The 19,622-nt window shown below is 36.3% G+C and overlaps 1 protein-coding gene across 1 annotated transcript; it reads left to right on the top strand.

Moving 5' to 3' along the window:
* The first annotated feature begins 2,300 nt into the window (after window positions 1-2,300).
* arl8 (ADP-ribosylation factor-like 8) lies at window positions 2,301-19,317 on the top strand. Its single transcript, XM_056461959.1, has 6 exons — window positions 2,301-2,841; window positions 7,126-7,186; window positions 8,825-8,972; window positions 10,576-10,659; window positions 10,790-10,941; window positions 17,076-19,317. The coding sequence occupies exons 1-6, from the start codon at window positions 2,796-2,798 to the stop codon at window positions 17,122-17,124; spliced, it is 540 nt and encodes a 179-aa protein (XP_056317934.1). The 5' UTR covers window positions 2,301-2,795; the 3' UTR covers window positions 17,125-19,317.
* The last annotated feature ends 305 nt before the right edge of the window (window positions 19,318-19,622 follow it).

The raw sequence follows: 19,622 nt of genomic DNA, 5'->3' as shown, positions 1-19,622 counted from the left end.
ATCTGCACAACTCTGGCTTGTACTCCTTGCCATATGCCCTTAAGTGTAATTGTATTGTTTACAATTTTGTATGTTTAACTTATATTTTTAGATTATATTATATGTATAATTGTATTTATTGTAATTTCTTTTTAAAACTCTACTTTTTGTATTATGTTAGGCACCTAAGGTCTGAGAGTAAAACTATTTCAATTCTCTGCATGCCCTGTACATGTGGTTCAATTGACAATAAAGCTGACTTTGAAATCCGAGGCAGTGTTACATTATAGCCCAGTTGCATGTTTAATTCAACTGCTGGAGTCAGCTGGTTCATATCTCATAGCAGACCTACATTTATTTTAAGGTCACTTTTGTATGTGTATATATATATATATACACGCATGAATCAAACATAGTTTACATACAGGTGATTTATATGACAGTAAATAATGGCAGTATTCCATTCTGAACATAATGTTTGCCTCAGCATTCACATGAAGCTGACTACACCCACATATGAAACACTATTAGACTAAATCTACAACACAAGATTTAGAGTCTGAATGCCATGATATGTTGTCTTGCTACAAAATGGCCATGTGTACAATATAAAAAATATGACACAAAATAAGTTTTTATTTATGCAGATTTGGTATTTCCCTACTTACACCGTGTTCATATCTGCTCATATCTGTAAACAGTAATTGTTTTATCTGTTTTTCTTTGGCATGTCATTCAGGCCCATAGTCAGGGGGGTTCGAGGGACTCGGGTGGTTCAAAAGACCCGCCCCTCACTGACAAAAGTCCAAAAGCTTATTTTCCTATTTTGACTGCTATGCCATCATAAATTGTGAAAACAACCCATCAAAAACGCTTTAAGACAATGCGGAATCCTCTGTTGGCTGTGTGTCTGGTGTGACTTCAGCTAATCAGTTTTGCAACATCCAGCTGTGCACGAAAACAATGTTTCTCTTGCAATGTTTACAATCTGATGTACTGTAAGTGAAGTGACTACAGTTTTTAATTTAAAACAAGCAGATTCCTATTTTTTCTCTAATGAAATATGATGTCATTTATATTTAAAAATGTGTGTTTTTTCATATTTCATTATTCTAAATGTCTAGAAAATGTTTTTAGTACATTCAAAGTGTGGTTATGAAGACCACCTGACAAGCTAATCCTGCTAAAAATATTGCTTTAAGTATAATTAAAAAGCAGTACAGTTGAAGTCAGAACTATTAGCCCCCCTGAATTATTAGCCCCGCAAATTTTTTCCCCCAATTTCTGTTTAATGGAGAGATTTTTTCAACACGTTTATTTAATTAGAATTTTTTTAAGAAAAAAAAAAATCGAAGGGGGGCTAATAATTCTGACTGTATGTAAATCTCATAATTAAATAGAAAATAAAGTGAATAACTAATAAAAAAGAACCACATCTTTGCAGGCTATAGCTACGGGCCTGTCATGAAATCTGAGCATTAAGCTTCTGTTAGTTTAGTTGTTTTGATTATTCATGTATTATCTACTTTCTCAATAGTTTATTAGCAAACACTTAACCTGAATAAAGGCTCATTTCACATGAGATCTCAGAGATTTCACACTGTTGAGCAAATACGATCTACAGGCAGGAAGGAACTTGTGGTTATGGGGACACAGAAGATACACAAATATAAAAAACCAGTTCCCTCACTGATTAAAATCTCTACAGTTTTTGTGAGTGTTGTGGTTTCTCTCAATTTTTATTAGTGGGAACTTGTCTACCTGACTCTACATTTATTTAAAATAAAGTTTTTAATGAAAGTCTTTATTACACCTGCTAAAGTAAAACCTTTTTCAATTGATTTCAATAGTATAACCACTAAAATACTCTTTAGTAATATGACATAATGCTGATATGATAATATTTAGTGTTTTTGGATACCATACCATACTACATTAAAGTGTATTATAATGTATAGCCTTTATTATTGTATTTACCACAAATAAATGCTACATCACTTTCATAACTGATAACCGTAATAAATTCTGTAGTAAACTAGTTTATTGTAGTATAATATACAGTTGTAGAAAACTTATTGGGTAAATATTGGGTTGTTTAAATTGCTAGTTGTTGTATTCCTACAAAAACTGCAGTAATAGGCTATAGTATATCTATGTCAAAGTAAGATATAATCACAATTTGTTTGCTATTCAGTACATTCAATATAGGTTCAATTTTCAGTACAAAACAATGTATGGATGTGACACTTGTGGGCTGGATCTGTGCACGTCATGATCCTCACACGTGTAACCTGACACGGATGGGGGATGGTGTGTGTGTGTTTCTTGAGTGTGTGTGTACCACAGGGAGAGTGATCGCTTTATTTTTTATCCAGCAGTAGCAGCATGCTGCCGTGAACTCCGTGTGCCTCAAGTTTACTCCATTGAGCTCTTTTGTCATACCATTTATACCCGTGTGTCCAGACAAGGAGAGCCGTCTTTTAATTTGTCTTCAAGGAAAATGTGGATGAGCTCGGAGTGATCTGGGAACTGAAGAAGACGCTTGTGTTTTGGGTAGCGATGTATCCGCCGCACTCGCGTCTGTGGCACACTTGATCTGACCGCACAAAAGAAGAGCTGCTTGTCTTACCTGCGTGAAAACACCGCGAACACACACAGACAGAGGGACACTCGGACAGACACAGAGCGTGTGGTGAGTGCTCGTAGCCGCATGGCGAGAGCGCGTTTATAAAGAAATAACGGCTCCACGGACAGCTGCTGTAGGCCTCTCCGCAAAACTAGCCCTCGCTGGACACGGCCTCTCACCCACCAGAGAAATGGGTCTAATCTTTGCCAAACTATGGAGTTTCTTTTGTAATCAAGGTAAGAGATGGGGTTCTGTCGGATTTTGTAGCCGGTGTTTTTGACTGTCGTCCCCTCTGTTATTATTGCTGATACTCAGGCGTACTGAGCTAATGTTAATATGCTAGTAAGCTCGTTTTAAATCCGAGGCGTCGAGCTAATGGTATCAAATCTATAGGCTCCTAGTGACACGTTTACCTTTAATACTCCTTTGTATTTTAAAATATAAATATGTTTTTTTTTTCTTTTCTTGTAATTGTAACTGTTGTTTGTCGTTTTTGCGGTCCGTTATCTTCTCTCGGTAGCCCAAGAGTAACTATCAAGAAGATGATACGATAGTGGTGAAGGTAACAGATGGGTCATTTTAAATGTCTCTCAAATGATTTCACCGAAATTGAGTATTGTCCACTTGTTGAAACAGATTTAATATATCTGTCTCACACTTGTAACTTATATCTGAGCAATATCTAGCTCAAACTTGACGCTTTTTGATCAGGATAATGCTCTTGTAGTTATATTATGACGCTGTCAGTCACTTTGATAAAAAAACATTGAGAGATCACTACATGTTATGTTCATGCAATACTTTACAGTACTACATTTGTACAATGTCCAAAAACATTGCATAATCCTGGTGTCCATATGGTACACGTTTCTTTCTTTTTTGTAATGTCATTTTGTTGCCCACACAGTGTCATTTTTGGCAGTTAACAAGTGTTTAGGGCCCTATTACCCACAGGTGAGCAGGGTTAAAAAAAAATAAAGAAAAACACTATTGTTTGTAAGGTATTAAAAGTCCGATATGTTTACATATTCAAAAGAGGCATTATCTGATTCAGTATACACATTACTCACGTTTGCATACATGTCCTGAACTGAAATCTGAACATTAGATCAAGCAGGATCAGTAGCTCTTGCTTCATTTTGTTGATATATTGGAGTTAAGGGTTTTTACAGATGATCTGAGATGGGCTTTTTGGTGTGTCATTTTTACCAGATCTTTATATATAATGTTAATAACAAATTATTAACAAAACATTTATTAATCTTTTAAAAAGAACTAAATTGAAGAGTTACCAAGAGTGATGTTTGTGTCACATGTGTTGTTATTTAAATCTACATAAGGAATAGAAGATGAGAAGGATAGAATAATTGTATTATTATCTTTATTATTATTTTTCTGTTGTCTGGAAAAAGACATGTTATGGAAGTAAAATAGCACAAAATCTGAAGAAACTGACCAATGCATAGGGGAAAACTACTATTTAGCTTTTGTTTTCTTGCTATGAATGAATATTTGCTGCCTACAACTATCCAGAGGTGAAACTTTTATAACAAAGACAATTTGTACACTTCTGACATGTGTTTATAATATGCCTTCACTGCTGCTGTGACAGATGTGTCATTCACAATGTAGGCCCAGAGGACAGAGAGGGGTCAATTTATCAGTTTCAACTTGTGCGATAACAATGAAAGGAACTGATTTGAATTGAAAATGCTTTTGTGTAGAGAAACAGCCGTCATGACCACCTGGCAAACAAAAGCTGTGTGAGGAAACCGTTTTCCTCCCCTATTGTTTGCCTGCTTCAGCCATCAGTTCTTCCAGACCAAGACATCCAGCCTTCAGGACACACAATTATTGGCAATTTTATTTTATATTAGTATGCCTCATTGTCTTCTAACTTTGACCTGAGTGCATATTTTTGTAATTGTGAAGTTTCGCATTGATAGTGAGTGAACAACTTAATGGCAAATTCTTTGCATTTCTTAGCACTTTTGTCCCATGACGAACATCCTAACTAGATCCAGATTGTTGTAATGTCAGACAGATGTTAATTCAACACTGGAATGGATGTTGTTATTATTGTGCAGGATTGTTGTATGCTGTTTCAGCCATTTCTGACACCAAATTATTTACATTCATATTCAGTTAGTTGTTGCAATATGGCTTTCTGTATGTGTTCATTTCAAATGAATTAGCCAGTCCTGTTGGCTAGATGCCGAGATTTGCTCTTGGTCCAGGAGGAGCTCTCAGGAGAAAGCAGGATAACTCTGGCCTACTTAGACACAGAAGGAATTCTACCATTGTAATCTCATTCTCTTCCCTAATTCCCTGGATTACTGTCCTGAAGAGGACCAGTCACTCCATTATACCGTGCGTTCCTCTCTTTGACACATTCCTATGGTCATTCAGCATTTCTTGAAATTCACTGTTGATATTCATCAGATTAAAAACAAATAAATATAACTATGAAACCTATTGGTACTGTTGATTATTAAATGCTCACATTAATGTTTGTAGCGTTTGCCCTTCAGCTACAGCTTTACACTAAAGGACTAGCACTTTAAAGCTAGGCTAAGTTTGTCCTTGAGTTTGTTTTGAGAAGTTCCACCAAAAACTGTGGGTGGCGTTAACTGTAGTCTTGAGAAACCGTGTCTCTTTGTGACTTGAGTTTGTCCTGTGGTCTTTTTGCTGGAGGCCTACAGAAGTATAATTAGGGTCGGTCATCCTGGAGGAAGTAATAGCTGTGAAAGTCTTTGTGGAGCTGTCAGAGATATCATGAGTTTTGCAGTCCTGCTTCCTGTAGTTCACATTACAGTTCAGAGGTGAAAAAAATCCAGATGTGCTCTCTGTTAGACACACTTACTTACAAGAATTTCTTTCTTTCTTTCTTTCTTTCTTGTTTTATTTCTTTCTTTTTCTTTTTATCTCTTTCTTTCTATTTCTCTGTCTTGTCTGTCTTTCTATTTTTATTTTTCTCTGTCTTTTCTTTCTTTGTTTCTTTTTTCTTGCTTTCTTTTTGTTTGTTTCTTTGTTTCTTTGTTTCTTTCTTTTTTTCAGTCTTTCTGCCTTTCAATTTCTATTTTATCTTGTATATCTTTTTGATTTTTTTTCTTTCTTTCTTTCTTTCTTTCTTTCTTTCTTTCTTTCTTTCTTTCTTTCTTTCTTTCTTTCTTTCTTTCTTTCTTTCTTTCTTTCTTTCTTTCTTTCTTTCTTTCTTTTTATCCCTTTCTTTCTACTTCTCTCTGTTCTATCTATCTTTCTTTCTATTTTTATTTTTCTGTCTTCTTTCTTTGTTTCTTATTGCTCTTTCTTTCTTTTGTTTCTTTCTTTTTCTATTTTTCTTTCTTTTTCCTTTCTTTTTCTTTCTTTCTTTCTTTCTTTCTTTCTTTCTTTCTTTCTTTCTTTCTTTCTTTCTTTCTTTCTTTTTCTTTCTTTCTCTTTCACCAATAAAAAAGACGATTTCCTACCACACTTTGCTAACAAACTCGACAATACGACAAAAATCTAAAAATAATGAGAGGAAGCAGTGATGAAAGTAAACTAATTTTTATTAGTTATTATTCAAAGATGAATGAGTTATCGACTAAAAAGGCAACCTGAATTCTGTTATATGGAACTGGTTTGGCTATCTGAGGTGTGACAAGGAGCAGATTAAAACGATCTAGAATGTTTGTCAATGGTTTGTGAAAACTAGTGATGCTCATTTTGGTTAATTTTCCCAACCTTCAACCACCGCTTTAACCAGTCAGATTAATATAAAATTAATATTTAATAATAAAAAACGTGTTTCCAATGGCATAGAAAAACAGAATAAACTAAAGAATCAAATAAATTTTAACTTAAATTACAAATTTACTTTATAAAACAAAAACACTGACTGAATCCATTTAAGAACTTGTTTTAATTTAAGGCCAAATGTGTAATCCGTTTTTGCTAATAAACAATATATTTTTAATTTGTAATTTATTGAACCCTCTAATTTTTGATGCATCAGTCATTGTTGGGATAATAACTTTTAAAACTGGAAGCCTTAACAACTTATATTTATATGTATTGTTATTGTTCAATATGGAAAAACATATTGAGTTTGCATTTTTGCCATATCGCCCAGCCCTAGATCCCAATAAATATCTTTTGTTTTTAAGAACGCACGGGCTGTCAGGTTCTTCTCAGATTAAGCTTTGATAATGAATGCATCACTGGTTTATCTAATCATGTCTGTTACGCAAGCATGCAGAGCTGTTTGTATGGTATTGCTTGACCAATTGTCTAGGAGTTAGTCGAGCTGAGAGCCACAAACTTTGACGCTATGAATGAGAAGAAAGAGCACAGCTAACACAATGAACCCCAGTTTAATGCTACAAACTTGACAAATTACAGATTGCACTATTTTAGGTTTTATGTCATCTTCTATTCACATTCAGATTTTAGTATTATTTCTTGAGAAGAATTGATTCTTCATTTTAGGTTTGTTCTTGAATTATTGGTTTGACCATTTTTACATTTTTTTTTTCTCGTAGAACACAAGGTGATTATTGTGGGATTGGACAACGCTGGGAAAACAACTATACTTTATCAGTTGTAAGTAAAGTAATATTTTATTTACTTTAGAGATTGTTTGATTCAAAGCATTTTATAATTACTGACACAAACTTGTTTTATTATACTTGTCGATTGCTTTTAATTCACTCTTATTTAATTTAAAATTCAATAAAATGTTATTAAATAATATTTAATTAAAAAAAATAAATCATTCATAAAGTAGTCTTTCATGGTGAATTTCATCTTCAGGTTTCAACATTGCATTTATAACAGCAGCAGCAAGAGTAATATTAACAGTCTGTGAAAAAAATTAAACAACTCATAACTTTTTTTCATAAGGTTATAATGTAGTATATTAATGTATTGAATTAAGACCCTTTTTCACAGTACAGTGAAGTATTTGGTGCATAATAGGGCTGCACGATATTAGAAAAATCTGATACTGCGCTATTTTATTTTTCTGCGAATTTTACATTGCGACCTGAATAGTTTCACAAGATGCTTGAATAACTCTATTTGGCAGTTCTCTGGGGAGTCTAACAGTGTTCGGGTACAGAAATCGAAAAATCACAATGCAAAAAAAAAAGATTTTCTTACTTTGCTTTGTCCCATTTCTTGTCCGAATATCTAAATGCTTAGATCACGTAATAAAAAAAAAATAGCGTTATGTTTTCAGCTTCAGAAGAAATAAGTCAGAATTAAGGTATTTTTCTTTAAAACAAAGCAAAATTGTCTGCCAATGCCATGAGTAAAATAATTTTATTTTCACTGTGGACTAGGACTAGAAACAAGACAAACACTTCAAGTAAGAAAAACCGTGTTTTTTTTTTGTTTGTTTGTCTTTTGATAAGTCGTATAAATATGTAAATACAATTAATCTTTGTTACAACGCCAAACATCATTTTTTGGACCTAAATATTTTACACTGGTCTTAAAAACATGCTAATGATAAACCTTCACTCTATTATGGTTAAACTTAGCAGTGACTCTACAAATCAAATGTGATTTGTACCTCCTGGATTGTGGATGCGCACATTGCGACATTGATGCTGAAATGTTATATTGAGCAGCCCTAGTGCTTAATCTAAGTGTGCGTAACTCTGACTTCATCTTTATTTCTTAACAAACTAAACTTGTATTAAATAATAGATTTTATTTCAAATCAAGTTTATTCATTTAAGCAGAATTAGTTGCTTTACATGTGTACAAATGAGTCAATTCTCCTTCGACATATTCGACATATTCTTTTCAGTGTATTTTTTGCTCTTAATTCTTAACAAACATAAGATGCCACAATTCATCTGCGAATCTGATATTACAAAACTGAACCTGATTCTGGAGAAATGCTTAAATATCCATAAAACTTACTATTGGTCTATCTTAGCTTCTAATTTTTTATTGTTCATTATTATTAGAGTTCAATTCATACACAAAAAAAACAAAGGACTCTATGCAGCTTCATACCTGGCCCTGGTTGTTTTGTTGTAAATAGCCGTTGTCATTTAAATAGTCAAGACACATTTGGGGACTCTTTTATTATGGTAAATAATGTGCAGCACACAGCACAACAAAACAATATATTTCAATATTGTGTGCACAGATATGTAAACAAGGTTTTTGTGTGGTAATTAATCAATCACTGCAGTATGTTTTATCTCAAGCTGTTTTGTTGTGCAGTTTAATGAATGAGGTGGTGCACACGTCTCCTACGATTGGCAGCAATGTGGAAGAAATAGTGGTGAAGAAAACCCACTTCCTGATGTGGGATATTGGTGGTCAGGAGAGTCTCCGCTCCTCCTGGAACACGTACTACTCCAACACTGAGGTAAAAGCACTGACACGCCGTGTTGACAGAACTTAGGACTGCATACACTTTTCAATTCAGTGTAGCAGAAAAAAGGCACAATATTGTTGATATTATTAAAAGAAAAGACTCCAGACTGGTGAAATTGAAACGCATAAAGCTGCTGTGAGTGGTTGTCCAGGCTGTTAATATGTCCTCGCAGATGTGGTAGAGAGGGAGAAAATAAATGGGGGAAGTCAGGGTCTTCAATGAAGAAGCAGAAGATGAATTTCCTGTGTCTTATTTTAAACCAGTATTTGTATTCAGAGAGACCTCATAGAGTGGACAGGAAATCCTTAACAGAGAAAGATGAAGAGGGTTGGAACCAAGATGCATGACTTGAATATACATCTTCCACATGAGCAATATGGCGTGATGTTATTTAGTCTTATTTGTGCAGCGCGTTGTACAATACACTTTATTCCCTTGTTGTGTCACAGAAAAAGATGTTGGAAAACAAACACTGTTGTTCAAAAGGTTTGAGTTTGGTGAAATAGTTTAAATATATTGTATGTATAATTAAATTCATCCTAATTTCTATAGCACTTTTCACTATGTAGATTGTGTCAAAGCAGCTTAGTCTTCACCAAGCCTGCATTTATTAGCTCAAACCATAAAAACAATAATACTGTCAAGACATAATTGCATTTTAAGACCGCTTTTCCATCTGAAATCAGGCTGAATTGCTGATGTGGTGCTCAAAAAACATTGAATGTTATCAAAGTCGATACCATTGTTGCTGAATGTTTTTGTGTAAACCATGATGTGTCTTTAATATAATAAGATGAATAAATGCATCTTTGCTAAATAAATATGTAAAAACAATCATACTGTCCACAAAACTGTGTATATGCTTCAACAATCCATTTTTATTTTTGTATTGTCAATTAATAATTTATTTGCAACTGACCTGTGTAATGTTGGGTTGTGCAACACCATCTTTCAGAGGACAAACTTGCTATATTGATAGTTTTAGTCAGATATTTTTTTTAGGAGAAAGTTCTTATACATCCATCCATATTCGCAAATATTCATAAAAAATATACCAGTTGTATCAAGAAAGCTTTCAGACATATAAATTGGTATTTTGAACCAGCAGCCAACAATACATAGGCAAACTAATCTTTAAAGAAAGTTTCAGAGTAACAGCTGTGTGTTCAGTCGGATGTGAACAATAGCTTGGACAACAGTTGTGCTCAGCGGTAATTCTGCCAGACCTTAGCAGCTGGTGTCTGATTCCGAGTTCAAAGTTCAAAGAGGCTTGAATGGCGAGACCCCCTGCCTTTTATTCAGAAAGTGTGCTTGTCAGATTTGAGATGGGGCCCTGCTGCCGAGCTTTATTCAGGAGCACTCGCTCTAAGAGATCATAGATACACCAAGGGCATGAGTGCAGAGCAACAAACAACTCTGTGGTCTTGCTAAAGTTAGAAACCACCTCTGAATGCTAGTGCAGTAGTAGTATGCAGCCTGACATCTGATGATAATTCTTTCTTTGTGTGTGTGTGTGTGTGTGTGTGTGTGTGTGTGTGTGTGTGTGTGTGTGTGTGTGTGTGTGTGTGTGTGTGTGTGTGTGTTTCTCTGGCAGTTCATCATACTGGTAGTGGACAGTACGGACAGAGAGAGACTGGCCATTTCAAAAGAAGAGCTCTACAGAATGCTAGCGCACGAGGTAATGCTTTAACATTTACACCACATGCATACAGTTGTGAAATATAAATGTGAAACATATCTACAAACCCATCTCTCCAAATCTCCTAGCCCTTTTTAATGTATACGCTTTTCTCTCCTCATACACTCAGGATTTGCGCAAAGCTGCTTTGTTGATCTTTGCTAATAAGCAAGACATGAAAGGATGTATGTCAGCAGCAGAGATTTCCAAATACCTGACACTCAGCTCCATCAAGGATCATCCATGGCACATCCAGTCCTGCTGTGCGCTCACTGGCGAAGGGTAAGATCTGGAGTGTTGCCTGGTATAATAACTAGAGTAGGTGTACTTATCTCCAAATCAGCTAAAAGTTGTACTTGTCACAAACTATAATGTGTTTTTACTTGGGCTTGACTGAAGTCTAATGTTTCAAGATGCCAAATACACTTGGGACAGTGGAGGAATTGTGATATTCATGATTGGGTCATGCTGCACTGACACACAAATTTATTTGTGCACACCCACAGAAACCTCTCTCAGGCACTGTGTATTTTACTTGCCCAAATACACCAAATGTATGTTAAAATGTCTGGGCCCTATCATACACCCAGCGCAAAAAGGCGCAAGACTTGTTTGCCCCAACGTGTTGCTATTTTCAGACCAACGCAACATTAATTTTCTCGTTTTCCGCTACGTTGTTTAAATGGCAAATCCATTTGCACCCCTTTTGGCCCATTTCCACTGAGTGGTACGGTATGGTTCGGTTCGGTACGCTTTTATGGCCGTTTCCACTGTCAAAAGGCATACCGAACTGTACTGTACCACTTTTTCGGCACCCTTTCGAAAGGGTACCAAACACGAGAAAGGGTACCAGAAGGTGGAGCTAGACGTGCAGCTGAACGCTATTGGCTTACAGAGATACATCATTCGCTCACGCAACAAGCCATAATGAAAACAAAGGAGCCGTCATGTTTGAAACACACAGCGAGAGATTATAGCGGAATTATATATACATATAATAAAAAACCATGGTCGACCCGGGCTCAAACAAACCTTGTCGTCGTCTTGATGAACAGTCACAAAGCCAAAAAGGAGAGCGGAGTCCACCCTGTGCCCCGTAGTTTTTTACGAGCCAGTCTTAAGCACGGGCGGTTTTGCTATCTTGCATGCGCTCGCCGCGCGTCTAACATTATATCTGAAATAACAAACTTCTTGAGCTAATGATAATAACTTGCGCTTGATTATTGACATGCTTTCGAAACCCGATCCTGTCACAAATTGACAAACGTGAGAGTGAAGCGTGAAAAAACAGAGAAGCCGGAAAAAAAGGTGCACATTATTTTTTCAGCAAACGTGAGCAAACTGCCATGTTTAACTATTATCATCACCCTTTGGACCATGTTGAATGATGGAATTATTTTCTAACAAGAGGTTACACGTGCTGGTGAAGATTAAAGACACATATGAGAGGTTTTCACTGACTGTAGGCTATATTTTGTGTTGTTTTTGAACCTAAATAAGGACTAAATGTCTGTTGTGTGTAGTTATTCTGTAATTAGTAACATATCAGAGACTGTAAGGGGCTGTATGTGTTTATATATGTTCATTTATTTATTTTATATAATAATAGAAAAGTTAATATTTTTTAGTTTATTCATAAAAATTTGCTTTAGTATAATGTTGTTATTATCATTAGCAGTATTATTTATTATATGCATATTTATATTTGTTTTATTAAAAACAAGCTTAGATTTGTCCACCTGTCATTTTTTGGACCATATGGGGCATAGCATGTGTGTTTGTATATAACTCGTATATTATTGTGGTTTTTTTGACCACACTTTTTATTGTTAATAAAATAAAAAATACTCTGTTTTGAAGCTATGATTTGATGCACACTACAGTTTTACATTTATTAGACAAGGGGTGCCCAAACTTGGTCCTGGAGGGCTGGTGTCCTGCAGATTTTAGCTCCAACTTGCCTCAACACACTTGCACAGATAGTTCTAGAAAGCCTAGTAAGAGCTTGATTAGCTGGCCCAGGTGTGTCTGATTGGGGTTAGACCTAAACTTTGCAGGACACCGGCCCTCCAGGACCGAGTTTGGGCACCCCTGTATTAGACACATTATGTGTATTTGCAATGTATCAGTATCGAAATAGGATTGCTGAGACCAGTCTGAATTTTACTCCGTATCGGATCAGAATGGAAATCTGTGGTAACGAGCATCACTTACCAAAATTTTCATATCTTGGATTAATGTACTTGTTTCATTGCTTGTAAGTCAACTATTTACATCATTAACTTTTTTTTCCGTTTGGGTAGTATTAGTTTTCCTTTTTTGCTAAATATTTTTTAAAAACATGGTGGCAATTTCTAATTTTACAGAAAAAAGTAGCAGTAATATAAGTATAGGTGTCAGGCAGGATTCTGAGCTCATACTCAAACTGAAGTTTGACAAAGAAACAAGCTGCAGAACAAACAGAACCGATTGGAGATCTCAGAGGCCAGGGATGTCTGTAAAATGAGTCTAATTAATAGAATGTTAGGCGTAAATCAAATATTCATGCCTGTATATCTGCTGTGTGTGATCTGATAAGTAAAGCAAGGAGTGTATTGCATCAGTACTGTGGGTGTGCATGTTGTCCCTTTCTCACATACATTAATGCAAAGTTTGTAGTTGAGTCAGAAACATCAGTAGCAAGGAAAGTTAAATGATGCTCATTATAACCAGCATTGCTCGACTGTAAAGAAAGAGAAAAGAGAGCACAGTGCACACTCACAGTCTAAAATTGTAAAGCGAAACTAATTAACCGTGTGTATGATATGCGTACAACACTCTCCTTTCTCTGAGTAGTCTTTACACAATAAATCAAAATAAAAACACAATCTTCATTTATCAAAATATGCGCTTTGTCATGCACATCTTGTTAAGGAAGCATGGTTGTGTATATCAATAGCAAATCTCCAAAGGCTGACTTCAAATATCTACTCACAAAGAAGAAACCCTGGAAACCTCCTTTCATTGATTGTCTTAAAGATGGCTGAAAAACACATGACTAAAAAATCATCTCACAGAAGACTTTATTTTGCACCCAACTTAAGTTATGAAGTAAATATGGAGTAAACCCTGCAGCCCAAGACAGGTTACTCACTGAAGCTAAGCAGGGCTGAGCCTGGTTAGTGCATGGATGGGAGACCACATAAGAAAACTAGGTTGCTGTTGGAAGTGGGGTTAGTGAGGCCAGCAAGGGGTGCTCAACCTGCAGTCTGTATGAGTCCTGATGCCCCATTAAAGTGAAGGGGACACTATACTGTCAGTGAGACCATCTTTCGGATGAGACGTTAAACTGAGGTCCTGACTCTCTGTGGTCATCAAAAATCCTATGTAACCCTAGTGTCCTGGCCAAATTGCTTCCATCATGGCCTCCCAATCATCCCCATCGAATTGGCTCTATCGCTGTCTCTTTACTCCCTCTATAGCTGGTGTGTGATGAGCGCACTGTTGCCATTGTCCTGTGGCTACTTTTTCCAAAAAGATTCAAATGGCTGCACCCGCTTGTATGCAAAGAATTAAGATCAATAAAAGCACAGTATAAATACACATTAGATTACATTAGATAAAATGTTAGTAAATGTGCTATTTTCACTTGTTTTCAGATGTAACAGAGCTGTGGTTCACTGAGAACGACCCAAACAGCTGTCATTATCACAGAGCAATTCATATTGGATTTCATAATCTCACAATTAAATTGACCAGTTTTTGAAAGATTAAATAGATTTTGCCAGTGAACTACGACTTAATGCTTCTCCATCTGAAAGCATGTGCTGGAGATTTAGTGCTTATTACAGAACCAGCTTTACTGACAAAATGCGCACACAATTGCCCTTCGATGAATTGTTCAGCCCTAATACTTGCGCACATCTAATTCGGAATGAATGTAAAAGCAATTCTTTTTAGTTTAATTGTTTGACTAATATTACAGATATTTTTAATTTTGCAGTATCAGTCAACATTGATTGACATCTAGAGGAATAGTTCAGCAAAATATAAGAATTTACTAACTATCATTTGGTTCCAAACCTTTATGAATTTTTGTCAGCTTAACCAAATACATTGCAAGTCAATAATCAAAGGCTTCCAGCTTTTTCTAGAATATCTTCTTGTTTAACTGAAGAAAGTCAAACAGGTTTATGACAAGTGAATGATGAGTAAATGATAAACTATCCCTTGATGCTCATTCCTGCTCATTTGCCATATTTTTTAACTATTGCGGTCACTCGTGAAAGTGAAATATCAACACTATGCTATGGCAATTTGTAACTTTTTGATTTAGTGGCTCATTCGCACAATTTAGGCCAAATCCCAGTTCTACCCCTTAGCCCTTCCCCTTACCAATTTTATTTAGCTTGAAGGCGTAGGGCTAAGGGGACGGGCTAGATAGGACCACACTCGAAACCAAGGGGTAAGAAAATTTCCCAGAATTCACTATCTACAACGGCAGCATGGCTGCACATGCAAGTCAGGAGATGCACAAACATATAACAACATTATATGGTTATGATAACAAGATCTTGTTGCCTTCAGTGATTTTCTGAAGCAAAGGCCCAATTCCAGTTCTATTTTTGTACCCCTACCCCTTCCCCTTGGCCCTTAAACCGAGTGTGAAGGGGAAGAGCTTCAAAATTTACCCCTAAGAAATGGGACAGCACTAGAGCTGCACGATTCTGTAAATGTAAAATAAAGGTTAATATGAGTGGGCTATTATTATTGTTATTTCTCCAACATGGTAAAAAAACTGCATTAATATCATATGTAGGTCTGCTGTTTATTCTCATGCACAAAACTTTGTGTTCGCTAAGAAAGAAAAAAAGGATATCAAATGCTTGTCGTAGTCTAATCAAAACTCTGTAATGCCATATGATTATTTAAATGATGTGCACGCTTTCGGTTTCATTTTCATTCAAGCGCGGCTCTCAAACATACACTGTGTTCCACAAACTGAACGTTATTTACAACTTTATTACCTGTTATTCATACCCTATGCAGGTTCTGTTCACTAAAGTATACTTCATTCACAGGCGCGTGCCCGCCCTCTCTGTGGTAACAGCTCACGGTCAGCAGCTCACGTCATGTGTGATTTCGCGGCCGCGAATACATCATTACATGAAGACAGAAATTGTATTTTTGGGTGAATTATACCTTATAAATACAGTATGTGACTCTTTCAACACCATTAGTGTCCACGTTGCTAAACAACGTATGTAAAACAATGTGAACTTGTGCGGCCGCCTTTGCTTCTCTCCTGAACTCGAAAATATGATTGACAGAATCGTAGAAATGCTGGATTAAGATCGTCTAAGGGGTCGAATCGAGATCGCGTTCTTTTTTCGATTAATTGTGCAGCTCTAGACAGCACTACAGCACCTGCACACGTCATCATATGTCATCGCGATCTCTTGCTTCATATAAGGTCAGACAATTGCGACTGCTGTACTTATTCCAGTTGTGTTATTTTTTTTAGGTATTTATCTTCAGGAAATTACTGAAGGCATATATTATGTTATCAAAATGATCTAATGTGGCAATAAGATCGAAATACTGTGCATTTACACTGTTGCCAAATTTATAGAGCCACTAGACTTTTCTGACAGGGTATTTGAGTGTCATCGAGTGACAATGTTGTAGGACTGCTATACAGGAGTTAAGATTATGGATTATAGATCACGAAATTATGCGGTTTTTATTTTAGCACTTTTAATTAATTTTTTATTTAAGCATGACAGTAAAACACATACAAGGTTATGAATATATTAAAACAAATGCTTGCTTGTTGTAATAATAACAAAAAAGACTAATTTGTGGATCTCCTTACTTCCGAGTTTTGTGGCTGGTGTATTCTGGGAAATTTTGTTACCCCTTGGTTTCGAGTGTGGTCCTGAAAAATCTTCGTTCGAAGAGATATTCACCCCTTACCCTTAGCCCTACGCCTTCAAGCTAAAGAGAATTGGGACAGGTAAGGGGAAGGGCTAAGGGGTAGAATTGGGATTGGGCCTTAATACCAAAAAAAAAAAAAAACGCAACTGGAATAACTACAGCAGTCGCCATCGTCAATCTCATATGAAGAAAGAGATCGTACAATTTGAAGCCTTTCACACTCTGAAGGGCCAAGGGGTAAAAAAAATAGAATTGGGCCTTAGTTCATTTGCTTATCCCCTAATGACGGTTGGGTTGGGTGCCACACCTCTATGTTAAAATCTTACATTTTCACATGACTGATCTGAATTTCCTGCTAAACTGACAAAACGAAAAGTAGTTATGTTTTTTTATCATGAGATCAGGCTAGAAATAATTTGAAAATGAATGATCAATTCATCATGTTCTGATTTATCCGTTGATGCATCGCTTTTAACCATTTATGCGCATGTGTGTTTCAGGCTGTGTCAAGGTTTAGAATGGATGACCTCGAGGGCTGGACTCAGATAGCCTCTGCTTCTCTGGCTGGACTGATTGACAGTGATTTCCACCTCCTCAGGTGGCATCGCAGACTCATCCCATTGGCTGCTTATATTTTATTTTTAATCTGTCGGTCAGAATTGACACTCTGCAGCTGAACTGTCTGGACACCTACCTCAGCTGGGATTTAGCTGTTACCTGAATCTGGTTTGATGGACTTGTCGATCAGTACTATATCAGGAGCAAATGGATTTTTTTTATTTGGTGTATAGCAGAGGACATTCAAAGTCCAAAGTGTTTCAGCTTAACGAGAGGCACTACAGTGCTGGTGTTTGTTTATGAGTTTTTAAACACTCAGCCGATGGAGCAGAAGTTCTCTGGAGAGGGTTATTAAGCTAATCATGTATGTTTTTCTTCCAGTCTAATGGGAGGAAAGGATTTAAATGATCTGTTACTTTTCAAGTGTGGTCATTTAGTCCATTGTTGTCATTTTCGGGTCTGTTGTTCTCAGCTTTTTGGGTATGGAGTTTTAAAGTGCCATTTTCTACCCACCAACACCACTAGCACTACATATCAAGGAAATACCTAAACATATCATTTGACTTGGGCCACATTACCTCAGTCATTAGTTACAATAGAGGGTGTTGTTAGACTGGGCCATTTCAACTTGATAGTTTATTTATGTGAGTATTTTTAAGAAAAAAAAGGCAGGTATGATTATCATCGCTGTAAATTAAGGCTGGGTGCTCATTTTTTCATATGCATTTGATGTTTTTATTTGCAAAATTTTTCTGAAATGGCACATTAGATTTATTGTAATGTCTGTTACAGGTGTGTGTGTGTGTGTTTGTGTGCGCAATTTGAACATGAAAATGTCCAATCAACATAAGTGCAGCACTAGCATGTTTTCATCTGTGTTTTATGTTACCGTGCTACTTGTTGGGATTTGGTTCCACCAAGCAGGTCATTCAGTTATCATAACAAAATAGTAACTCTGAAATAGTAACTTCACTGCAGCTGCTCTCCATAGGTCAACCAGCCATAATAGCTGTGATTTTTATTCACATTTAAGTTTTGACTTCTTTCCTTAATCTGTATGGTACAGCATGAGGTCATGTGCACTACATTTGCATTATACTTTAGTCAATTTATTTTTGATTCAGGCTGAAACTGTTTTTTCATGTTTTCACATTTTCCCATTTTCTCCATGCAGTGTTGCGTGATTAAGGGAAACTCTTGCTAGACTTTGATGCAGTGACTCTAAAGTGGTGCTCGATGACATTCTCCTCCCAACGGTCAAATGTATTTGCATAATTATTACTGGCTGCTGATCTAGACAAATCAATCCCATGGATGTGTTGCTTTCTGTTTTGCAGGGGTTATATGGGGTGGTTCTTACTGTTGTGGATGTGTTGTATACATTTTATACCACAACAGCATAACATTGACAATTATGGCTTTTCTGATTAGCGGGGAAAACCAATAATTTGGCTGCTTAACATCTCACATTTATGTAAACTCTCCTTTTTTGCAGTGTTTCTCAACCACGTTCCTGGAGGACCACCGGCACTGCATGTTTTGGATGTCTTCTTTGTCTGTCACACCTGTTTCACATCTTTCATTTTCAACTAATGGGCTGATGATCTAAATCAGGTGTGTTTGGTTAAGGATACATGGAAAATGTGCAGAGCTGGTGGCCCTCCTGGAAGGTGCCTGAGAAACACTGGACTAAAGCAGGGGTGCCCAAACTCTGTCCTGGAGGGCCGGTGTCCTTCATATTTTAGTTCAAACCCCAGTTAAACACACCTGAACCAGCTGATTAAGCTCTTCTAGGTATACTATTAACTTTCAGGCAGGTGTGTTGAAGGAAGTTGGAGCTAAACTATGCAGGACACCGGCCCTTCAGGACTGAGTTTGGGCACTCCTGGTCTAAAGTATCAGTGTGTGCTAATATGCATCATTACAACCCTGATATGAGTTTGTTGTATCATACCATTCTGGACGGAGGTCTTTTGGACAAAACTATTTAAAAGTGTAAATGTGGCTCACCCAGAGGAATGGGAATAATGTGTTGCTGCAGACGCCTCAGAGGAGTGTAATATTGGGTTCTTGGTCAAACCATTCAGTTCTCAGATGTGCCATTTCTAAATGAGCAGGTGAAATCTGTAGCAACTTTCCTAATTCTTATAGTTTTATAATAAAAGCTTTTATTTTGAAATGGGATTTGTCTTGGGGTTTATTTACTATAACGCACTTGTTTTCTATATCTATGTGTTCCACAATATGAATTTGTATTTAAGAGGCAAGATTGTTTATTACTTGTGTGAGTTTTTTGTAAACCTTTTATTAATTATTTCTAAGGGGGGATAAAAAAGGCCTTGTTGGATTAGTCTATTGCTTCCATTTGGAAATTGGCCAAACTTTCATTTACTTTTATGCATACAGTATACACTACCTGACAAAAGTCTTGTCACCTCTCCAAGTTTTAGGAACAACAAATAATAACTTGAATTCTAGTTGATCATTTA

This window comes from Danio aesculapii, chromosome 7 (genome assembly GCF_903798145.1).
Source record: "Danio aesculapii chromosome 7, fDanAes4.1, whole genome shotgun sequence".
In the NCBI taxonomy this organism is placed as follows: Eukaryota; Metazoa; Chordata; class Actinopteri; order Cypriniformes; family Danionidae; genus Danio; species Danio aesculapii.
This window is presented reverse-complemented; position numbering and strand designations above follow the sequence as displayed.

Bases quoted from the DNA above. Each gene is read 5' to 3' on its own strand.
- arl8 (XM_056461959.1), top strand. From the start codon at position 2,796: ATGGGTCTAATCTTTGCCAAACTATGGAGTTTCTTTTGTAATCAAG. The intron at 7,187-8,824 runs GTAAGTAAAGTA...TTTGTTGTGCAG, and splicing joins ACAACTATACTTTATCAGTT to TTTAATGAATGAGGTGGTGC. The intron at 10,660-10,789 runs GTAATGCTTTAA...TCATACACTCAG, and splicing joins ACAGAATGCTAGCGCACGAG to GATTTGCGCAAAGCTGCTTT.